General features: G+C 37.1%; 1 protein-coding gene across 2 annotated transcripts; it reads right to left on the bottom strand.

Annotated features, from left to right (window-relative positions):
- Positions 1-361: 361 nt before the first annotated feature.
- Positions 362-20,482, bottom strand: LOC105032146 (tubulin gamma-2 chain). 2 transcript variants are annotated; one of them, XM_010906509.3, is made up of 12 exons: positions 20,110-20,482; positions 16,081-16,281; positions 11,583-11,694; positions 10,382-10,782; positions 8,794-8,847; positions 8,606-8,710; positions 7,468-7,542; positions 7,343-7,387; positions 7,005-7,133; positions 5,741-5,845; positions 5,599-5,663; positions 362-795 (listed from the first exon to the last, which is right to left on the bottom strand). In XM_010906509.3, the coding sequence occupies exons 1-11, from the start codon at positions 20,236-20,238 to the stop codon at positions 5,610-5,612; spliced, it is 1,410 nt and encodes a 469-aa protein (XP_010904811.1). In that variant the 5' UTR covers positions 20,239-20,482; the 3' UTR covers positions 362-795; positions 5,599-5,609. The 2 variants fall into 2 exon arrangements, with proteins under 2 accessions (XP_010904811.1, XP_029116764.1); XM_029260931.2 differs by lacking the exon at positions 20,110-20,482 and adding an exon at positions 19,477-19,616 and having other exon boundaries at positions 608-795.
- Positions 20,483-21,750: the final 1,268 nt, after the last annotated feature.

A 21,750-nucleotide genomic window follows, 5' to 3' on the forward strand; every position in this document is an offset into this window, starting at 1 on the left:
GCTTGTCCTCTCAATCACAACTATGCTTCTGGGTTGTGAATCCGTGACGTGGTACCAGAGCAAGATCCATTATACATCACAGCCTACTCTTTACTAGAGGATCCCAAGGAGGAAGGGGTTCCAGTAGTAGGACGTAGGCTATGGATGAGCTTCTCTCTCTATTAAGAGGCCAGCCACATGAGGGCATTGAGGATTCAAAGGAGGAGATTGTCGTGATCCCATATTTGACTAATAAAAATGATGCCACTTCCAAACAGCTTAAACTTTTGGCCAGTGAGTCTGGGACAAACAGAAGCCCTCGTCTGCAGTTAAAATATTATTACCTGCTTTACCTACACTTGTATGCAGAGAAAAAATAAGGTGCCAAACTCTCCTGGGATTACAAGATCCAACAAGTAAAAGCACCGTTTAACATTGCCTTCAACAAACTGCCTATAGCTTTCAATCGTAACCGTGCAAGGAAAACAATCCCAAAAATCATTGATACCAAAGGTCTTGGATGCTCTTTGAACTTCAGAGCAAATTCATATGACAAACCAAGCAACACCACATCCACCATTAATAACAGCATTTCATATGTGGACACGTCCTGAGCAAACCATCACGACTCAAATAGAGAACTGCATACCCACCAAGAACTTGATCTTTAGATATCAACAAAAGAAGACAACTGTCTGTTGCCTTCAGTTTGTATAGGCTGCACCCGTTCAATAACTTCTAAGTCTTAAGCGCAGAGAATTTCCATTTCTGATGGAATGGCTGAGGGAGTGACCCCACCCAAAAATAGCGAAATTACTGCATCAGAGGAAAAGACCATCAGAACCCCAAGTTGCCATCACTTGCCAATGCAAGATATGGTGACATTTAAGTCACATTTTACTTTGCAAGGCTAACCTCTAAGTTAATCCAGTAGCCACAATAAAAGCCTATCCATGATATGTACACGAAACAATCATGCTCTGCAGCAGATTTATAAAATGTATTTCACTCACAGCATGCACAGTGTACATAACATGGCATGCTTGTGAGATACCAAAGGAATACTATAGTGAGTGCTTTTGTCTTGTATATCTTCAAGTTATAGTTTTCTGGAAGTTCTTAAGTGGCCAAACAAATTTGTTTTGTTAAAGGTAAGGCTGTCATAGCGTTTACAATGTGGAAGTGAATGTGTTTGTTTTTTAACAAAAAATGCGCTTGTCATAACACCATAACAAACAAGAGGAAGAATACAAATCTAGGGTCCAAAAAAAAAAAAAAAAAGCACAAATATAAGAATATAACTACATTATTTTGGAATTAAAAATGCATAACCTGAATGTTTTTCTCAATAAAGTGCAATTGGCTTTCTTCAATAAAATAAATACCAACTTGGATTTCAATTTTTACAGCTTTTTGAGATTTTTCAAGGTCCTATTTATGATAAATATGGGTGAAAAGTCTTCTATACAACTCCGGGGAGCAAAAGTAGACCATGTAAAATGCAACAATAATAGTGGTTTGTGATATGAAGAAGGATGCAGTCATAGCTGGAAAATGAGGATTTTTAAGACCTCGAGACTGGGCTGTTGAACAAAGTGAGCTGTTCATGAACAGCTCATGTTTGGCTTGAATTCTGCTATTTTGGTTAGTAAATGAGCAAAGCTAGAAATAGGTTTGGCTTGTTCTAGTTCAGGTCAATTAAGCCCAAAATATAATACATAATTAGTTAATATATTATATACCATATTAGTTATCATTCGAAAAAGGTCATTGCCAAGTTATGATCCTTGGCAATCCGGTGTCCTAGGAGGGGAACAGGGGCCAACCCTAACCTTTGGCATCTTTTGTGCAGAAACTGGCTGTCCCAGGACTTGAACATGTGCCATTGTACTTGTCAGCCCAAGCATGATACACAAACAAAAAAATGAATTGACCAGTACATACTATACCAGCCATAAGCAAGTACAACAAAGACTGCTGCACACTAATATCAGGCAAATCAGGCCTCCCATATCATGCCATGTTGCCTTTATCGAGGTGATATATCGCTACCATACCAAGTCTATCAACCTCATTATCACTCAGTACTATTTTTTTAGCTCATTTGTCCGGGGCATATTTACTCGTCACCCTAGTTGAGGATCATACATACCAACAAGTCATCATTATGATACCAATCCTCATGATTTTAACAATTAAATTGAAAGGTAGCTGCAGTATTTGAAGCACATACATGAATGTCTTTAGGGACCTCGTAAGCAAGTTATTTGTGACCAGCCCTTGCACAGCCCAAAAATTAAACGAGTTGAGCTCAAAGCTTATAGATTGACTCATATACATCCTTATTAAGGATCAATAACCAAATGACACCTTTTTAACATGTTTGAATTGAAACTTGAATCAGTACTATTACTATAGAATAAAGAGTACATAGTGCATGGCCAGTATGATGCATGAGCCCAATTGTTCCATAATAGCTGTATCCACAATATTTTTCCATTGTGTTTGCAAATAGGCCTATTTGATTATCTACTACTTAGTTTCGCAATCACTTCCTTGTTCAACTACTGTACAAAGTCTTTATTCTAGACTGCCCACATTGCAGTCATGCTTTGCTTGTACTTCTGAATGTTGCATGAATCTAAGATCTTTGCTGCTGGGATATCTTTCGGGTTGGCATTTAAAGAGGGCACTTAGCCGCTGATTCAATGCAACTAGTGTTAGATGTATACCCTAGAAGTCAATTAAGCTGACGTATATATTTATTCTAAGACATAATTTTGTATTTGACACTTTTCTATTGGTTTAATTATTCCATTCATGTTGTTTATGTATCCATAAATCGTTCAAGAAATTAATAGGATGATGACATATTCTCAAAAATTGAGAATTTGTGACATGTGTCATTAGTAATTAATTCCTGAATTACTCCCGATCGATGGATCATCACGGGAATGATAATTGATCCGAATAGATTGGTGCACAGATCGTTTCTCTTTTAAGATAGATGAGTCTCGAGTCTATAGTGTGGGGATACTAGAGCGAGAATACAAGTGTTTGTTAGAGAACAAAGATATCGAACGTGATCAATATGAGAAATCACTTGGATGTCTACTCACTCGTTTGTGACTTGTTCGATGTTGCAGTAATGTGACTAGTCCTTGGACTTGTGGTACCTCGGCTATTCACAATGAGATTGCTGTAGTTTAACTGTACATACACTTGGTCTCCTAGCCAAATGGATCCTTACGGTACATGTTGGCTGCAGTAAGTTCACTGTAAGAATAGGATGTGCACCTATATGGGATCTGTTGCCCTTGGTAGATAAGAAAGTTAGTCCTATATGACGTATGAAACCGAGTTCAAAAGATCTTGACCAACGCAAAGTGAATAATAAAAACGAGTTTCCATAATTTTCACGACAGAAACTTGAGTCGAATAAATTTGATATATGACAGATGATGGGATCTGACAAGAAATCTATAACCTCCGTCTTGTCGGAACTCACGATAAGACTGTATCATACAGTAACTGCACCAAAAGATTCACCTATTCCATTCTGCTGGAATGCCACTATATGCTGCTAGGCGTTACTAATGAATTGTGAGACTCGTAAGAATTATTTTGATGATCAATAATTCTCATAGAGTGAGTTGAAATTATTCCAATCCATTGAAAGGAGTTTCAAGAATATTCGTGACGAAGATCACAATGTATCTCACTACTAAATAGAATAGAACCTATGGGGTCACATACAAAAGGGAATAGGTCAAAGATTTAGTTTTGGACTTAAGAAGTCCTATTTAAATTAGGATTTATGAAATCTTAAAGAATTTTGAAATATTATGCTAGCACATGGTTAAACCCTAGATTTCCCATGTCATTAGGAGTTCTTATTCGATAAGGATTTTGTTTTGACTTTAATTTGAGCATGCATCCAATTATTAATTGTGTAAAGAGAGAGAGGGCGCCATGAGCCCGAGTCATCTTCAAATAAGAATTTGAGGAATTAAAAGAATTGGACTAAATCAAAAGGTTTGATTTGGTCAAAACCTTGTGAGACTTGGACTCATTATTGGTTTGAGATTTGATCTCATATTAAAACCTAATCCCACGAGTCATAATCCCACTTGTTTCCTTTTTATTCTACACCTCATCATGACGCCTAGGATGGGTTTAGCGTGGAAAAGGAAGGGGCGCCAAGAGGTTCATCAGCAGAAGGACTCTTGGCACCTCTTATATTCACGTTGGAAACCCCTTGCTGCCCCATCTCATGACGCCCTGATATAAAATGTGGAGTCCCTTGCAGCCCCAATTCCTCTTTTAAATCCGACTTTTAATTGGTTACAACTCTTAGAAATCAGCCAAGACTCCAAGGCATGAAAAGTTTCATGCCTATAAAGGGGACCGTGGTGTGACATGGGATTGTAAGAAAGAAAAGATCAGATTTCAGCACCTTTTCCTCTCCTCTTCCTCCCTCTCACGCCCAAGGTTGGGGCACCCAAGGTGTTGGGTGGGTTTGAAAATTTTTCTCTTTTCTTCTTGTATCTGGCAATCAAACGTTGACGCTCGATCACAGGCTGCGAAGAGAAAATCTGCATCCTGATTTCCTTGAGAAGAAAATCAAATCTACTTGGGGAGAATCCTTGATCTTTCCAATGTGGATATTTGTAGAGGCCGGACACTTGTGTGGTTTCAAGAAACCGAAAAAATACATCCACGATCATCAGATTGCGATGAAGAACTATCCACGCAAAAGTGAAGACCCAATCTTCTTTTCTTAATCTTAACCTTAACAACTATAAGGGATCCGAGGTTAATTCAAGATGAAATCTTGCATCATATTGATCTAAAAAAATATTATTTTCTGCTGTATTTATGATCATAAAATTTTTTAAATTTTGCTGCGTCAATCAACCCCAGTCTCTAACAACTGGGTTACCTTGTGGTTCAAACTATGGTTTTATAGGTACAAGAGCTAGAAGGGTAGGTATGAACTACAAAGAAACAAAGTAAAAGAAGTTTATATGGATTTAATGTTTTAGCCAGACATTTTCACCTAAAGTGAAGTCACCTTTTTGACATTTTTCCTTAGTTGGATTCCTTCCCCTTCCTAAATGAAAAATGTTCAACATCATCATAGGGAGACAAGGTTGGATGAAGAAAGCGAACAAGCTGAGATAAGGCTAACTGGCAGAACTAACATGTTGCTGAGTATGAATAAGCATCAAAATCAATTTTTGACTCTGGAAACTTGCTATAGAGTTTATACCTTCCAGCTACAAATAATTATAAGAAAGCATGATCTATTGAAATAAAAGCATAATAACTTGCGAATTGAAGCATATTTCAAACCTTCCCTCTAGGGTTCTATGCAAGGAAGATCATAGTCAGCGATGGAAACAAAGTTCACCTTCATTTTCTAAATATTAGAAGCAAGTGAAAAATGACATATACCAACATTTATATACTTAAGTGCAAAGAGGAAAAGAAGGAAAGAATAGCTTATCAACTACTCAACATGATTTTCTTGTGCCTATCAAGGAAGCTACAAAGTTTGATGATAATAATCTCCACTTAACCCAGGTCAATTTCAACAAGAAGCTAGGTCAAGCTTACTTGAGGTTTTTTCACACTACTAATTTTGATTCTAGTGCTGCTGCAACACTGGCATCCCCTTGACCCTGTTTGAAATGCATTATTAGTAAAGATCTGATGGCAAATTACTATAGAATAAGTTATAGCTTCCAAACTAAGGTACCTCCATTCCCCATTTGATATAATCTGGTGATTCGCATGCCTTGTATTCATCAACCAAGCTTTCTATTATTTCTCGAGACTCATCAAATTCAGAAAGGTCATTATCCTGTTCAGGATAGAATGAAACTCAAAGAAATCAGACTAAGATTAATGAAGTGCATTTATCACAAACTAGCACATTGCTTATGCATGCAAATATGCAATTGTATAAATGGACTAGTGAAATTAGAAGGATAATTATTCTGTTTCAGATATCTCGTATCTCAATAGATCTCGGAATTAAAGGCACGGACTGAGTCTGTTATAGATAAGGACATTGTCTATGTTTATGTGTGTATGCAGACAGGCATACATGTGCAGGTATGCATACAGACAGGGACTTGTATCAGTCATCATTACAACACAATTGTATACCCAAAAACAAATTTTATAAAGATACCAAAAGCAAGTATAATCCATTGAAAATTGTATTAGATTTTAATTATATACTTCTAGCTCAAGAAATGGGTCATACACTCATACTGCTTAAGTTGACCATCCAGCAAGCATGACAAAAAAAAGGAGGATCTCTTTGGGAAGTACCAACAATAACCAGGTTTTATCATGTGTTCCATACAGCTGTTCTTGAGAATACTGGAAGTACACCAAACATATGAAATGAACTCCTAAGAACATGAGGAGGAAGAAGCCTACTTGCAAGCAGAATTGTATTTCCTGCCATAAACCGTGATGTCCTGACCAGATCACCCAAACTGCATGAATATCTATAAACTAGAGACCTAAATTCAATTCATCCAGATGGCTCTTAATTTTCTTCCACTTAAAAATGATGGTTATTGCTTCTTGCCATTTTATGGTAGTGATTGGCTCAAGTCACATCATACTTTTTAGAGAGAGAGAGAGTGAGATCATGCTGGTCATGTTGTACTGTTTAATGGTATTGGTAGCAAGTCAGCACACATTGTACAACCATCCCCCAAGACAAAAAAGCCCCACTATATAAGTTATGACAACTAAATTGATAACTGCTAATAGTCCAGGAAGTCAACCGTCATGGACAATAGGCCAGGCCAGAACCAAATTGTAGATTTGGACCAGACCTTATGAAATAAGTAGATACTAAACATACAAGGCCCAAAGCTTTGAAATAGTCCAATTATTGCCTAAACATGTGTCACGAAATCTAGAAATAAGTCAGCTAAATAACAAAAGTTACATATTGTATAAAAGCAAGCAGGAGCAATTGACAATGTTTGTGAACTTACTGCAAACATTGGGAACTTTCGATAGTTGTCAAGGAAGGCTTGCTTTTTCCTCAGCTTCTCATACTGGCCCAGGCACTTGCTAAAGAGGTGTCGGATACTAGTATGGTTTGCTAACATTAGTCCACTAACCTGATTGAGCATGTAACCCAAATCAAATTAGTGATCATACACGAACTGTTTTCTGAAATACAGTGGTGCGCTAAATGTGTCATTTTTTCTGTTTGTTCCTTCCCTTCTTTTTTTTTTTGTGTGTGTGTGCGTGAGAGAGAGAGAGAGAGAGAGAGAGAGAAGATACGATCATGTTGCAAAGGATTAGCTGGAATGAAGAGTAATCTTACTCTATGAGTAGTTTGAACATAAGGTGATTTTCTGGACAATGCAACCTGCAATTGTCATAATGAATATTCAATGAACAAGAAAGGAATAAATTTGACATGGCCAATTGATGTATTCTTGATAAAACCTGAATGCTTGCAGGTCCCCATTCGATGAAATTGACAAGTTTTCTTTCACGTATTCTCTGTAGGCTTTCATGTACCTGACTCAATTTAAAAACTTTGGTGTTATGAAGTAGCAAAGTAAATTACTTAAACTTCGAAGAGGAAAAAAAGGTCCAATGAAACCATCAAGGCTGATTGAAATAATTGCTAATCAGCCGCACGACAGAGGTGATTTTAAATGTAAAATACTCGCATTCCTTAACAGCTTGATCTTTCAACAGTGGCTTTCATTTCTTTTAATGTAACTACAAAGTCAACCAACCACCATGCAAAAAATGGATATTAGTACAACCAGTGTGTTGGATTATTTTAAGTGGTCTGAAACTAAAGAATGAATCAACCCTTTGTCTATATTGCGACAGATCGATTTGATCATCACAACTCAAGCCCATTCACATCAAAATGGAGCTCGCTAATAGTTATGAAGCCAATGCCAAGTCACGCTCCTATGCAAAAATGATGCAGATTGTCGCCAACTATTAACATGAAAGCAAACTTCTATAAAATTAGAGCCGAATTTAAAAGAATTGCAAAATCAGAAATTTGAGCATTAATTGAATGTTCAGTTATATATCTTAAACTATGTTGTCCATTAGTGGAAGACTGGAAGTGCATGAACAATGATGTAAAGAACAAGTTAATTATCTTTTTCCAAGCATTAGTCTTAGTGAAAGTTCAGTTTCCATTGTCAAATTGTTAAAGCCAATCAATACCTCAACATCATCCAAAAATAATTATATTGATGAGGCTAGTGATATAATTAATCTCACCTTCCAACCCCCCACCCAAAACTCCAAAAAAAGAAAAAAGCAAAAGAAAATGATGTTTATCAGATATGCAGCTTCTACTGTGCCTTTCCCAATGATGATAAATTCACACAGGAGAATAAAATGTACTAGAATGGCATGCTAGTTCATAAGATGTATTGCATAATTTTAGTTGAAAATAATAAAATCAAATTCATGGATATTCTGATAAAATAATGCCGCTTATATATTTTTAGCATAATTGTTTTCACATGCTCAGTGAATTGTCAGAAAATAGATTGCCACCGTGTAAAGGACAGTGCATCAAATCTACTTTTTTTTTACCAAAAACTACCTGTGTCGGGTCCACATCCCCTTGAATGATGTTCAGTATAGAAATATATTTTGCCTGACTAGCTTCCTTCGTACGAGCATAGGAAGAGACCATGATATTTTTGGTCTGCAAAATACCAACAACATAACATGTTTATCTTAAACTAATATAAGAATTACAAAATTTTTAAAGAAGGAGAATAATCTTGCCTGCAAAAGTCTTCTCATGACATCTAGCACGGTAGTCTTACGTATCATGTTAACCTGCCAATGTTCTAATGCTTACATCAGACATATGATATAGACATTGTTTATGTTACCGATATCCAAATGCTCCTATGTAAGACCTCTAGTTAGAATATATTATAAAAGCAAAAAAGATCATAAATATTGATCTAAGAAAATTAAAATTCATGAGCAGTTGTTTAATCAAGCCAGCAATACCTACAGTTCTGCACAAATACTAGGAACATGATGTGAAGTGCATGATTTGATCTTGAAATTCCAGTTGCATAGGATAAGCTCACATTCAAGAACTGGTTTAAGCTCAGAGGAAATCTCCTGCTATCAATATGTGGAGGATGCTAAGAGTCTGTTTGGATAACCAAATATGCTACCCATCAGATAAATGCTTCAAATGGTCGAAGTTTGGCAACAAGTTGAAGTGGGAAAGAAGATACTGTAGCAACTGGGGAAGGCGCCCCATACTGCACAATCCAGAAAACATATGGATTCTGGATTTCCTCGTAAATTTCCAGCACCTTAGTCTTTTTCAGGGATTGTATGATCAAGATTTCCCCAATTGTGAGCCCTCTACCCACACTGCTAACAACTTCTCACCATTAGCCATATCAAAAATATTCAACAGACTAGCTGTGGAGTCACCCAACTAGGCCATAAATATCGTCCTTCCACATCCAGAACACCAAGAACTCTTCTCATTACTGATTATATCATGATGGGGAAAATAGAATGTTATCTTCAAAGTAAGTGGGTTCTTTAATTGACTGATGCAACCTTTTAAAGATGATACAATACTAAGGTTTCATAGATGAGTTCCAGAAAGTGCATCCTAGATCAAGTTTCATAATAGAAGACCAACAATAAATTCCAAAATCCTAGTCACTACTGAATTTAGAATTTGAAAATGGAACTCTAAAGCAAATGCATACTTATATTGCATTTAAGTGGCGGTTATTTTCTGTCTTCAATCCCATTAATTACCAACTTTCAATAAGAGAGACATAAGTATTTGATAAAAGGGAATCCCATGAGGCTCCTACATTCCGGGGTCTGGGAAGGGTTAGATGTACACAACCTTAATGGAAAGTTTATTTCCATATTTTAAACCCATGACATCCAAGTTATAATGAAGCAACCTTACCATTGCACCAAGGTTAACCCTCTTGGATGTGAATTGTGAATATTAGATACACAAAAAAATTCTCAGCAACATTTATTGCTGACTTAATAAGGATAGTTAACTAACATTGTCTTGAAACCTTTTTTACAATTTTCACCAGACCTGATTGCTATTCTAGAATACTTTCTGCAATATTTAGAATGTCTATTCAGAAAAAGCTTAGGTATTTAAGAATTTTAGATTGTGTAGAGCATAAGTCATAATATGATCTCTGACAAAATAGATGTGCATACTTCTTATATAAATTTCAGCCTTTATTAACAACATTGAAGTGTGCTATGCACTTCAGCCATATTAATAGAATGACACAGAGGTATACTATATTTTTGACAAATGTTAATTCAGAAATGGAGTCATATATGAAGATTGTCTGACCTGGCGCTCCACAGTAAGTGGTGTATAGCCCGTCATGAGAAAATGGCATCTTGGAGTTGGAATTAAAGAAGCAAGAAGGCCAACCAAATCATTGTTCATGTATCCTGGATAGCGAAGAGTGGTTGTGCTTGCAGACATAACTGTAGAAACCAATGAGTTTGTTTGTGCAAAAGTAGGATTTGTTAGATGAAGGCGTTCGACAGCAATCCTATTTAGTGCCGTATTGTCAAGAACAACAACACAATCAGCATTCAGTGTCAATCGCTTTAAGGTTAAAAGTGAGTTGTATGGCTGGACAACCACATCACTTGTTTCCATTTGATTGGGGAATACACTGTATGTTTGTACGAGCTTTTTGCTATAGCGCTCATTCAGAGTCTCCAATAAATATGAGCCCATACCTGCACTAGAGAAAAAGGCAAAAGAGCTAAAAACTTGCTTTTAAGAAGGCTCCAATCGAAGGGGGAAAAAGATGCACATTAATAAGGTAAAGATAAAAAATAAAAAATAAAAAAAATAATTGAAAGTATATGCATGCCATTGCAGGATCTAAGGAGGGTTGGAATATGCAGCCTTAACCCCACGTGTAGGAAGCCTATTTTCATGTTTTGAACCTGTGACTTTCAAGTCATAATGGAGAACCTTACCATTGTGCCAATGCTCACCATCAAAAGTTGTTCCTTAGAAGAACAAAGAATATGCATTAGTTATACCTAGATGCAAGTGAAAATGCATGAAAAAACAATGGTTAACTGGGGGGAAATGGAGAACAGATAATAAAAGGGAAAGTAAGAGACACTATAAGTTCTTTTAAAAGCTGGTGAGTGCACAAGGAGGGTCAGTTATGCAGCCTTAACCCCATGTGCAGGGAGGCTATTTTTTATGTTTCGAACCAGTGACTTTCAGGTCATAGTGGAGTAACCTCATCATTGCACCAAGACTTGCCATCAAAAGTTGTTCCTTAAAAGAACTAAGAATATGCATTAGGATTACGTAGATGCAAGTGAAAATGCATGAAAAAACAATGGTTAATCTGGGAAAAAATGGAGAACAGATAATAAAGGGAAAAGTAATCAAGCAAATGGGACAAAAACAAAGTAATGATAATAGTAAATGAAGAGATAAAATAAGGCAAAAATAATCAAATGTTTATGAATAAAAGGTGAAACAAACATAGTCCAGAAAAAATGAATAGCGAAACCTGATCCTGTTCCGCCAGCAATTGAATGGCACAGAACAAAACCCTCGAGGCTATCACTTCCATCGGCTTCTCTGTCAATCATGTCCATGATATCATCCACAACTTGTTCTCCCTATTCAATGGATACTTATAAGAAAGAGTCTATACTATTAAAGATATTTGGAACTTCTGAACTTTAAAGCATGTAGAAGATAAAACAAAACTGCTCTTTCTGAAACTCGGAAAAGGTCAGACACAAGTGATTTAAGTATATGAGGGGCACAAGACTGCATATTGATTTGATATATTCCACAATGATACCCTTGCACATAAAATGATATTCTATCCATTCCACTTGTCACCAAATTTTAAGTTCATGAAAAATTTTATAAAGACTGGATGGAGATGGACTTCATGGAATCAAGAAAAATATGGACATTTAAAGTTAATCTTCATAATGTCATACAAGCAGTAAGAATAACAAGCACAGAATCATTGGCTTGTGACATGAACTTTATGGTTAAGATGGTCAGTTCTTAGTTGTCAGAATTGGGAGCAAGTGTGAGAGCAAACATGAGTGTGGGAAAGCATATATTTTGGAAGCACTTTTATTGATAAACTACTTAGGAAGTGAGTGCATGCTTGAGATTTTGGGAAGGTTCCACAGCAGATGCATTACCCTAGGAAGAAGGTTTTGGCTACTAATTGTCAGGTTCTAATACATTCTGAATAGTTCTCAAACTTAACATGCCTTTGCATCACAAAAAAAAAAAAAAAAGTTATTTCAAGCAGGATGCATAAATTTCAAGGGTAGACAAAAGAAATCATGAAAAAGCAAACTGCTTGAAGCACTGGAAGAAAAATGGAACAAGAAGAAATCAATCAAAGGAAATATGGAACAAAAAAATGAAGAATAAATGACGGAAAATGTTAATTTGTTGCTAGAAGATAATGAAGCCCCTTGTGCCTGAGAGATATGACAAACCTCTTCTATCACTCAATGCCAAAGCATATCCAGCAAAGTAATTTAGAATTAAGAGGACCACAGAGTTCCACAAAGAAAGATGAAATATTAAGATGCCTGTTGGAACCAAAGGAAGAAGTGAATCTTCACAGGCAAAATTGAAGCACCTGGTGTAGGAAGAGGTTGGCTAAGTTCAAGCTTAGATTTTAAATTCCAACAAAGAATGTGATGTCTCTGCCCTCTTCTTTTTAGATTTTCTTCAAAATCATGTGGTAGATTCGTTTAACATCTTTGCTTCATATCCAAGTACAGGTCATAGCATTACCTGGACAGCAGTTCAGATCTCTTCTGAACTTCTAGTGATCTTTTTACTATGGGCACTGGGTACCATTTGGACCTGTATTTTGGGGCACCAGTGTAAGGATCATGTTGCACTTTACCTAGGTATAGCACTTTTAAATATACTAGCTTAGAACCCTATGCGATGCACCGAATACGATTTTTTTTTGAAATAAAAAAATTATATATTTTATATATCTAATATTAAAAATTTTATAAATAAAAAATTCAACATAACATAAGAGACATCATAGATGATAGTAAAAAGTAACATAATCATTTTTGTCTTTTGCAGATAAAAAAAATTATTCCTTGAAATAATATTTTTATAAAGTAAAATTTCAACATAACATAAAAGACATTATAGATGATATCAAGTGTTCTAAATGGAAACATAAAGTCGGATTGTGTAAATAGCATGATGGTAAGAAGTAACATAATCATTTTTGTCTTTTACTGATAGAGAAATCATTTTTTAAATCAATATTTTCAATATCAATTGTTTCGGAATTCTCATCATTAAGCAGAGCATAATCACTTATTTGCTTTCCATATATATCTTTTTTCTTCATAGTCTTATTAATAACAAAAATTTCATCTTCATCTACTTCAATCTACAAAAAAAGATTTAGTTATCAACTATTAGAACAAAATACATAAATATAATCATCCCTATATAACAGAATAAAAATAGATCATTCACAATGAATTTTTTATTATATCTATTCTATATATATATTAAAAATAATTAAAATAATTAAAAAATTATATTTTATGCATAGTATGCATTATAAGCTATCGGATAAATTTTGTGAAGATTCGACGATCCTGATTTCATGAAGCTTCTTCCTAAACCCCTCATTTCTTATTATTTTTATTTTAATCATTTTTAAATCCTTCCATCTTTCCTTCCCATTCTCCTTTGATCCTCTCCTCTCACATCTCCAACTCACCATTTGTCAAGTAATTTATGAACATGAGTCCATCATTTTTTTTTTTTTGAAATAAGGATTTTTTCGAGAACACATGATGGGTAGAAGGTCAATCAATACAGATACCTTCATTTTCACACACACACACACACAGACATACATACATACACATGTACATACATACATATATATATATATATATATAATATATGATTAGATATCTAATTTTTATAGAGATATGATATCTAATCTTTTCAAGGTCTAATATTTCATACACTTTCAATTAAATTTATGTTTGAATTTTGATTATATAAATATATTTTAGATTTGAATATTAGATAGATTAAGGTCTAAATGGCCTCTGACGGTCCTTTAGTGGTACCCTTGCTAGTCTCTCAGAGACAAATCATTTGACCAGTCCTAGTGGAAGCTGCTTGGATCATTCTAATGTTGGGAGCCCAGCCATTGATAATGCTGCTGTTCAAAAAGGTCATGTATGGGAGGATCCAATCCCCATCCGAATTTGTTATAATATCTTTTTTCCATAACAATCAGTCGTAGTTTTCTAGATTTTAGGAATTTAAACATTGGTGTTAAAAAATCGCAATTCTTTTAGTAGAAGGGCAGTGAGGTAATTGATGAGAATACCAAGGGGGTAAAGGAGGGGGAAGAGATCACTATTCACTGACATGCCAGTAGTCGCTATCGATGGTGAGCGGCTTGGTGACAGCAAAGGTCCCACCGCGAGCACAATCGCAGCATTGATCGCTCGATCCACAAACCGATCCACATCCTCACCTTCTTCCAAAGACGAAGACGATGGAGGAGAGGAGAAATCCCCACTACCACCATCGCCAATCACACTGCCAACCCCTCCGCTCTGGAAGGTGGATCCTCTGACCTGGCTGTGACAACCACTCCCACCGCCGTCCTCCTCCTACTCTCTCTCGCCAGCCAAGGCGACAACCCCATCCTGCTGATCCGTCAAGTCAGGACTCTGCACAAGGATCATGTCCAGGTCCTTCGCCACCGTCACCAACACGACGAAGGCCCGATCCCTCCGCCGCCATCCAAGCTTCTCTGTTCCGCTGCTCCAAGCCTCCCATTAGTGCATCGCGAAGCTCCTCCGAAAGGCAATGTATTTTGTTTCTTTTTTTTTTCTTTTTGAGATTACATCCAGGTCCTCCGCCACCGTCACCAATATGGCGACGGCCCGATCCCTCCACCGCCGTTCAAGCTTCTCTATTCCGTCGCTCCAAGCCTCCCATCAGCGCATCTCGGAGCTCCTTCGAAAGGCAACATATTTTTATTTTTATTTTTTGGATCACATCCAGGTCCTCCGCCGCTATCATCGATACGGCAACGGCCCGATCCCTCCGTCGAGCTTCCCTGTTCATGTGATCGAGACTCCCGAAAACGGAAAGAAGAAAGAAAATACCCCCGAGTCAGCCGCTGCCCCACCTGGCGCCCCCTCCTTCGATGGTGGCCGTGAACAACAGCTGCTGCCCCACCTCGATGCCCCCTCCTCCTCCAACAGTGATCGAGAGGACAGATCCGATGCCTACTCCCGCGAGTCGACAGCGAACGACGGCCACTGCCACACCCCGACGCCCCCTCCTACGACAGCTGCGAACGGCAACCACTGCCCCACCATGGTGCCCCCTTCTCCAATGGCGGCCGTGAGGATGGATCCGGTGCCTACTCCAGCAAGTCGGCCACTGCCCCACCTCGGCACCGCATCCTCCTCCGATAGCGGCCACAAACAATGCTTCTGTGCGTCCCCATCGTACAGAAGCTTCCGTGCATCTACGAGTTATGCGACGGAGATGAGCACGAGGTTCCGAACGCTTCCGTGCGTCGCCGTCATCAACCTCCTTCCATGGACCCCTCACGCGGCTTTCACTCCACGTGGCACAAAATCTCTTATCCATTGTCAAACGAAGATAAACCAACGCGGAAGCTCCGTTTTAATATATATACATATATTAGATTAGCTAGGACTACAACCATTAATAAAAACCATAATATTCCTATTGAGAATGTTAGCTAAAGAGGTACAATAACAAACTAGTCAAAAATTTCCACTAGATGGGGAACAATAGTCCCAATCAACAACAAAATCAAGGTCTACTGACGTAAAAAGGGCATAACTTTGACTAAATCACTATGCAAAGTACCAGCTTTGTCTGAAAACTATTCAAAATAGAAGAGATGTCAAACAAACAGAAAAGCATACATGCAGCAAAAGAGAATTTTCGTATAATCTAACATCATGTTGACAAACCTGGTGATATCCACTGGCCCAGTTGTTTCCAGCACCACCTCCATGTTCTGAGACAAATATGTTCTCATGATTGTAAAGGTTCCTATACTCACTGTTTTGTATGCCATTGATAACTCGAGGTTCGAGGTCCATTAGGAGTGCCCTTGGTATGTAGTGTTGGTCATCAGCTTGATAGAAGAAGACATCCTTCCTGTCACCTCCCTGTATTACTCTGGTTAAATAATGAATCAAGATGGTTTTTGTTTACAAAGTGCAAGATAAAGGAAAATGCTTGACATTTCTCATGTCACTCTACTAATATGGTGCTTCTCTATTTGTTCAAGCCTGATAGAAACTTCAACCTTGATGGTAGAGAAAATCTAGAACAATGTTTTAGTTAGAGCAAAGTCACAAAACTTGGAGCCTACCTAATATTACTTGTAGAACTAATGCTTTTAAAGCAAATATACTGCTAAATAAGTTAATAGAACAGAATCTAATAATGATTATATATAGCGCACTTCTAAATCTGAAAGTGTTTTCTAAGTAAATGACATTTACAATGCAAGCATCATCGCACAGTTCTAATACTTGCATGGATAAGAAACTTATAATTTTCTTTACAAAAGATTTCCAAGTTATGAATTTAGGAAGGATGAAAGGTCATGGATAATAGGGCAATGGCAGCTTCATAGCTGCATGATGAGAATTTACTTATCAGATGAAGTTTGTTGTTACTTCCTAATTATAACTAGAAATCCTATATTACCTCCTGACAACTTGTTGCTAGACAATGTCTTTGGAGCATCATCCCTCACACATGTATCCTCCTGGCAGGAATGCTGCTGTTTGCTGATAAAGAGTGAGGGAGGATCAGCACAGTAGCAAAGAATTATGATACAAAGCTTTGTCCCATTGGAAAATAATCCTATAAGAAACCAAAGATCATATAAAGCTCCACGAGCATTCAGTGCTCCAAATCCAAAGCCCCCTTCTTGCAAATGATATGTTGACATCAGAACCAGAGGTCGGTAAATGATGGTGTCACAACCACACTCAAGTGAGCCCATTCCTTTCTCATAATCCTACTGCTACTGTCAATGACAAGCAACATAATGCTTGCTGTTTCCTTCATTAAATCATGTCCTTTCTTTCACTAATTTTACCCCTCATGGTTATAAATAGTAGCAGCAAGAGCGAAAAAAAAAAACTATCTATCCTTGTGGATGAAAAACCATTTAATGGTTCCTCAATTTCTCTTTCCAAGCATGACATGCATACAGAATATAGCTCCATTTTTTATCTCTCATGTTAACGGTGTCAAGCAAATGATCACATAGTAAAACATAGCAGGTGGTAATACCAATTCAACCATGAAAAGGTAACAGCATCGAAGGCTCCAAGTGAACATGAAGGAAATGCAAGACTACATCATTCAGAACCTCAAATGAAACACAAAGGAGTGCCTTTTGAAATACAACCTTTGTTAGATATTGCAGTAAAGAGCATTGCAAATGTATATTTGACTTCTACAAAAGAACTAAATGATTGAACCTAATCCTATGCTATATGAATCAGCAATTTCTACTAAAGCATTAGATTTCTCTAACGGTAACTAGGTCAGAAAATATTGGTTGTTAAAATATACTATGGTTTTTATCTCCATATTCTTTCCTCCCGAACATAAACAGCATTAACGATTCGAGAATGCCACCCAGCCACTGCAACATGCATGATATTTCTTTACATAAATCACAAAAGAGTCCTTAAACTACTCCATGATGTACCGCACCAAACATATTATGCAGGCCTTTAAAATGCTTAATTTGAGAAATCTACAGATCCAGCCAAAAGTCGTATATCACTTACCAACTTAGCTCCAACTGCGTTATTTCATCTCACAATTCTGCAAAACATCAAAGAACTAAAGGTTGCCCGGAACACCAGTAAATCTTCCCATCAGAGTATCTCTACCTAATCTCCAGACCACAGGCCCTCTTGCTTCATAATCTCCATAACCACTCAACAATAAGTATTGACAGCTTTTTTAATTTTAACACCAAACGTACGCTATCATATATCTTTATAAATCCCAACACATACACAGGATGTGTTTCCTTATGACCCTAGAAACCCTACTACTTTGCTTTTTTTAATCATTTTTTGCATTCTTAAATTTAGAAAATTATGAATATGATACATGAAAACCTGCCAGGAACTACATGTAGGTGAGGAACCACTCTATGAATAGCCAACCTTTTCCACTCTTTCAACACAGGATCTTCATGGATATTTTCTGGTCCTCCCTGATCCAAGGTGCTGCTTTGCCTTTTTAGTCATTTTCTACATTCCTAAATCTAGAAAATGATGAAGATGATACTTGAAGCATGCCATGAACTACAACTGTAGGTAAGCAACCATTCTCTGAATAGCCAACTTTTTGAACTCTTTCAACACAGGATCTTCTTGAATTTTTTCTGGTCTTCTCTGATCTGAGGTATAATACAATATAACTAACAATAAGTGAAACAACATCATGACCAAAAAGTATCCACAATCACCAGCTTTTTCTAATACATTTCAACCACGTGAAGAACTGGGATCAGATCGGTAACTTTATTTCCAGTCACCCCTGGGAGAAACGAGAAGAAATTCAAGAAACATAGGTTATATGCCTGCACCAAATCTCCATGAAAATCTTGTTCATGTGTTGACCGCTACCTCATCCTTTTGGCACATTATAAAACATGAGAAATTTCCTTGACCTTAGGCCTTTTAATTGCCATTAAAATCCTTAGCAAATAACCAGCCAATGTCAAAAATGTTATCACGTGCCCTCTTTCTTAACCTCTTGACCCACCTACATTATGCAACATCCTCTCCATTACTCATCAAAAGTATGAAAGTTCAGCTTAGGTTGACTTTTCATCAATGTATATAGGTGTTGAGGTAACCATGGGAGGAGGGGAAATCTGGTGGCTCCCTCCAGCAACTCTCAATCTACCCTTACAAATATATGAAGCAAGGTGCATTCCATGTCGACATGTCGACTTTAGGTTTCCTATTTTACCCATAATATATAGCACTTCTCAACATATTAGGAAAAATTTTAAAAAATATCATCGGATAAACTAACTTCATATTGCATGCTCCAGCCCAAAACAGTCCAGTCAGGAATCCAAATTTTAACCACACATTAGTGTTGAAACTGATGAGACTGTCGGCTACATTATGCTCTTCCGACCTCGTAATAGATCTGGAGCTGCAGATTCAAAGCTGAAGCAATCTTGCTATCGTGGATCAAAGAAACCATGGTTGAATAAACCCGATTGCTCCAGATGTCATCAAAGGGAGCGAGGATTGAATGATATGATAGAAAACGAGAACAAAGAGGGGGATATAGAAGAAGGGAAGTGCCTGAGTGGCGAAATCCTCGAGAAGGCCGTCCTTGCCGATGCCATGCTCGAGACAGAGCTGCTACCAGAACTCCATACCGATCAGATTCCCGCATTGCCCCACCTGGATCGTTATGACCTCGCGCAGCATCTCTACGATAAAGGATCGAGAAGCTAGGGTTTGGGACGAAGATCTTAGGGTTTCTCCTCCGCTCGTTACTTCCTCTCTTGCGCAGTGGGCCAGAAAGGGTTTGAAAAAAGAGAGAGGGAACTGGACTGGATTTTGGGATCGGAACAAATAGGAGAATCTTGGAGCCTTTTTATAGCTGCCATGCAGCTATCCTTGGCCGGCCGTGAGTCCTCCCGCCGCTCTTACTGTTTAGCATGCTCCAGCCCAAAACAATCCAGTCAAGAATCCAAATTTTAATCACAAATCAGTGTTGAAACTGATGAAATCGTAGGCTACAGTATTCTCTTCCAATCTCGTAACAGATCTGGAGCTGCAGATTCAAAACTGAAGCAATTTTGCTGTCGTGAACCATTGGAACCACAGTGGATAAACCCCGATTGCTCCAGATGTCATCAAAGAGAGCGAGGATTGCATGAGATGATAGAAAACGAAATCAAAAAAAGATATATGGAAGAAGGGAAGTGCCTGAGTCGCGAAATCCTCGAGAAGGCCATCCTTGCCGATGCCGTGCTCGAGGCAGAGCTGCTTCCAGAACTCCATCCCAATCTGATTCCCGCATTGCCCCACCTGAATCGTTATGATCTCGCGCGGCATCTCTACAAGAAAGGATCAAAGAGCTAGGGTTTGGCACGAAGATCTTAGGGTTTCTCCTCCGCTCGCTACTTCCTCTCTCGCGCTGTGGGCCAGAAAGGGTTTGAAAAGAGAGAGAGGGAAATAGACTGGATTTTGAGACCGAGACAAGTGGGAGAATCTCGGGGCTTTTTTATAGCTGCCATGTAGCTTTCCTCGGCCGGCCGTGGGTCCTGCGGCCGTGCCGCCCGCTCCCACTACTGAGCGCGCAGGTGCTGAGCACGGACATGCACATAGATCCGGCCGGGTCGGATATGAAACTAGGTGGGTATGAGTGAGATCAAAGAGATAATCCACAAGTGACGGCGTTTGGACTTGGAGGCAAGTGAACCCCAAAAATTTAATCCACATCCAACATGTTCATTATATATTTTAAAAATTAATCGAAGGCCCGCATGTTGCATGAGACCGAATGTACGAACATATTTTTTCTTCTAAATTTAATTATTAAATATATATATATATAATAAAATAATATTTATTCAAATTTTTAAAATCATTTCATATTTTCAACTATCAATTAAATATATTTTAAATATAAAAATATTATATATTAATAATATAATTTAATATAAAGAAATATCAGATTTTAATTATAAAAATATAATAATATCATACATTACTAACATAATTTAATGTGAGGAGGTATTTTTTCTAAATGGCACAACAAAATTCATTTGAAAAGCTGAGTTGGCAACACTCAAATATTTCTTCACAGAGTATTGTTATATAGATATATATGTGATATGATATAATTTGAATCTAAATCTGATTTTTTTATTAAACAGGCAACCAACCTAATTAACATAACCCATTTATTCAGTAGAAAAAATCAAGTTAAACAAATGAAATAGGTTAAAGTAGGTTTTTAATGTGTGTGATGGATTTAGATGAATTAAACAAGCAAAGTAGGTTGTAAACATGTTTGGAGCCGATTGGGTGGATTTTAAATAAGCTAATATATCTTAAATTGATTTAATTGATTCGATCATCAACCAATCTAATTATTAAATTAGTCAAAATAGGTTAAGTAGATCAAAAATTTGAACTTAAAATCAATAGTTTAATAAACTAGTCTAGATAGGTTGCTTGTTTATGATTCAAACATATTTATACCAAATCCAAACTTACCTAGAGCATGATAGAAGATTTTCACTTCCAACAATGGATTGCGGATTTTTTTGCATGTAGAATAATAAAAGTGTAAAATGATAGAAAATTTTCATTTCATTGAGCTAAAATCTTTCATCGTTTATATTAGATTATTTTTAACATGTATTAAATGTTGCACGTATTACTTCTCGTTTCAAGATGTTGCTCTAATTGTGCTTCAAATTATTTTTATTGACGAAGTATACAATGCTTATATGTTCTATAATACACTCTATGAATTGACAAATATCATTGGAATAACAACTTATTAAGAATTCTTGTATTTTAAATTGTAATGATCATGGGGTGCATAAAAAGCCAATC

The sequence above is a fragment of the Elaeis guineensis genome, chromosome 1 (genome assembly GCF_000442705.2).
Source record: "Elaeis guineensis isolate ETL-2024a chromosome 1, EG11, whole genome shotgun sequence".
In the NCBI taxonomy this organism is placed as follows: domain Eukaryota; kingdom Viridiplantae; phylum Streptophyta; class Magnoliopsida; order Arecales; family Arecaceae; genus Elaeis; species Elaeis guineensis.

Bases quoted from the DNA above. Each gene is read 5' to 3' on its own strand.
- LOC105032146 (XM_010906509.3), bottom strand. From the start codon at position 20,238: ATGCCGCGCGAGATCATAACGATTCAGGTGGGGCAATGCGGGAATCAG. The intron at 16,282-20,109 runs GCACTTCCCTTC...AGAGTAATACAG, and splicing joins TCGAGGATTTCGCGACTCAG to GGAGGTGACAGGAAGGATGT. The intron at 5,846-7,004 runs GTAAGTTCACAA...TATCCTGAACAG, and splicing joins GAAAGTTCCCAATGTTTGCA to GATAATGACCTTTCTGAATT.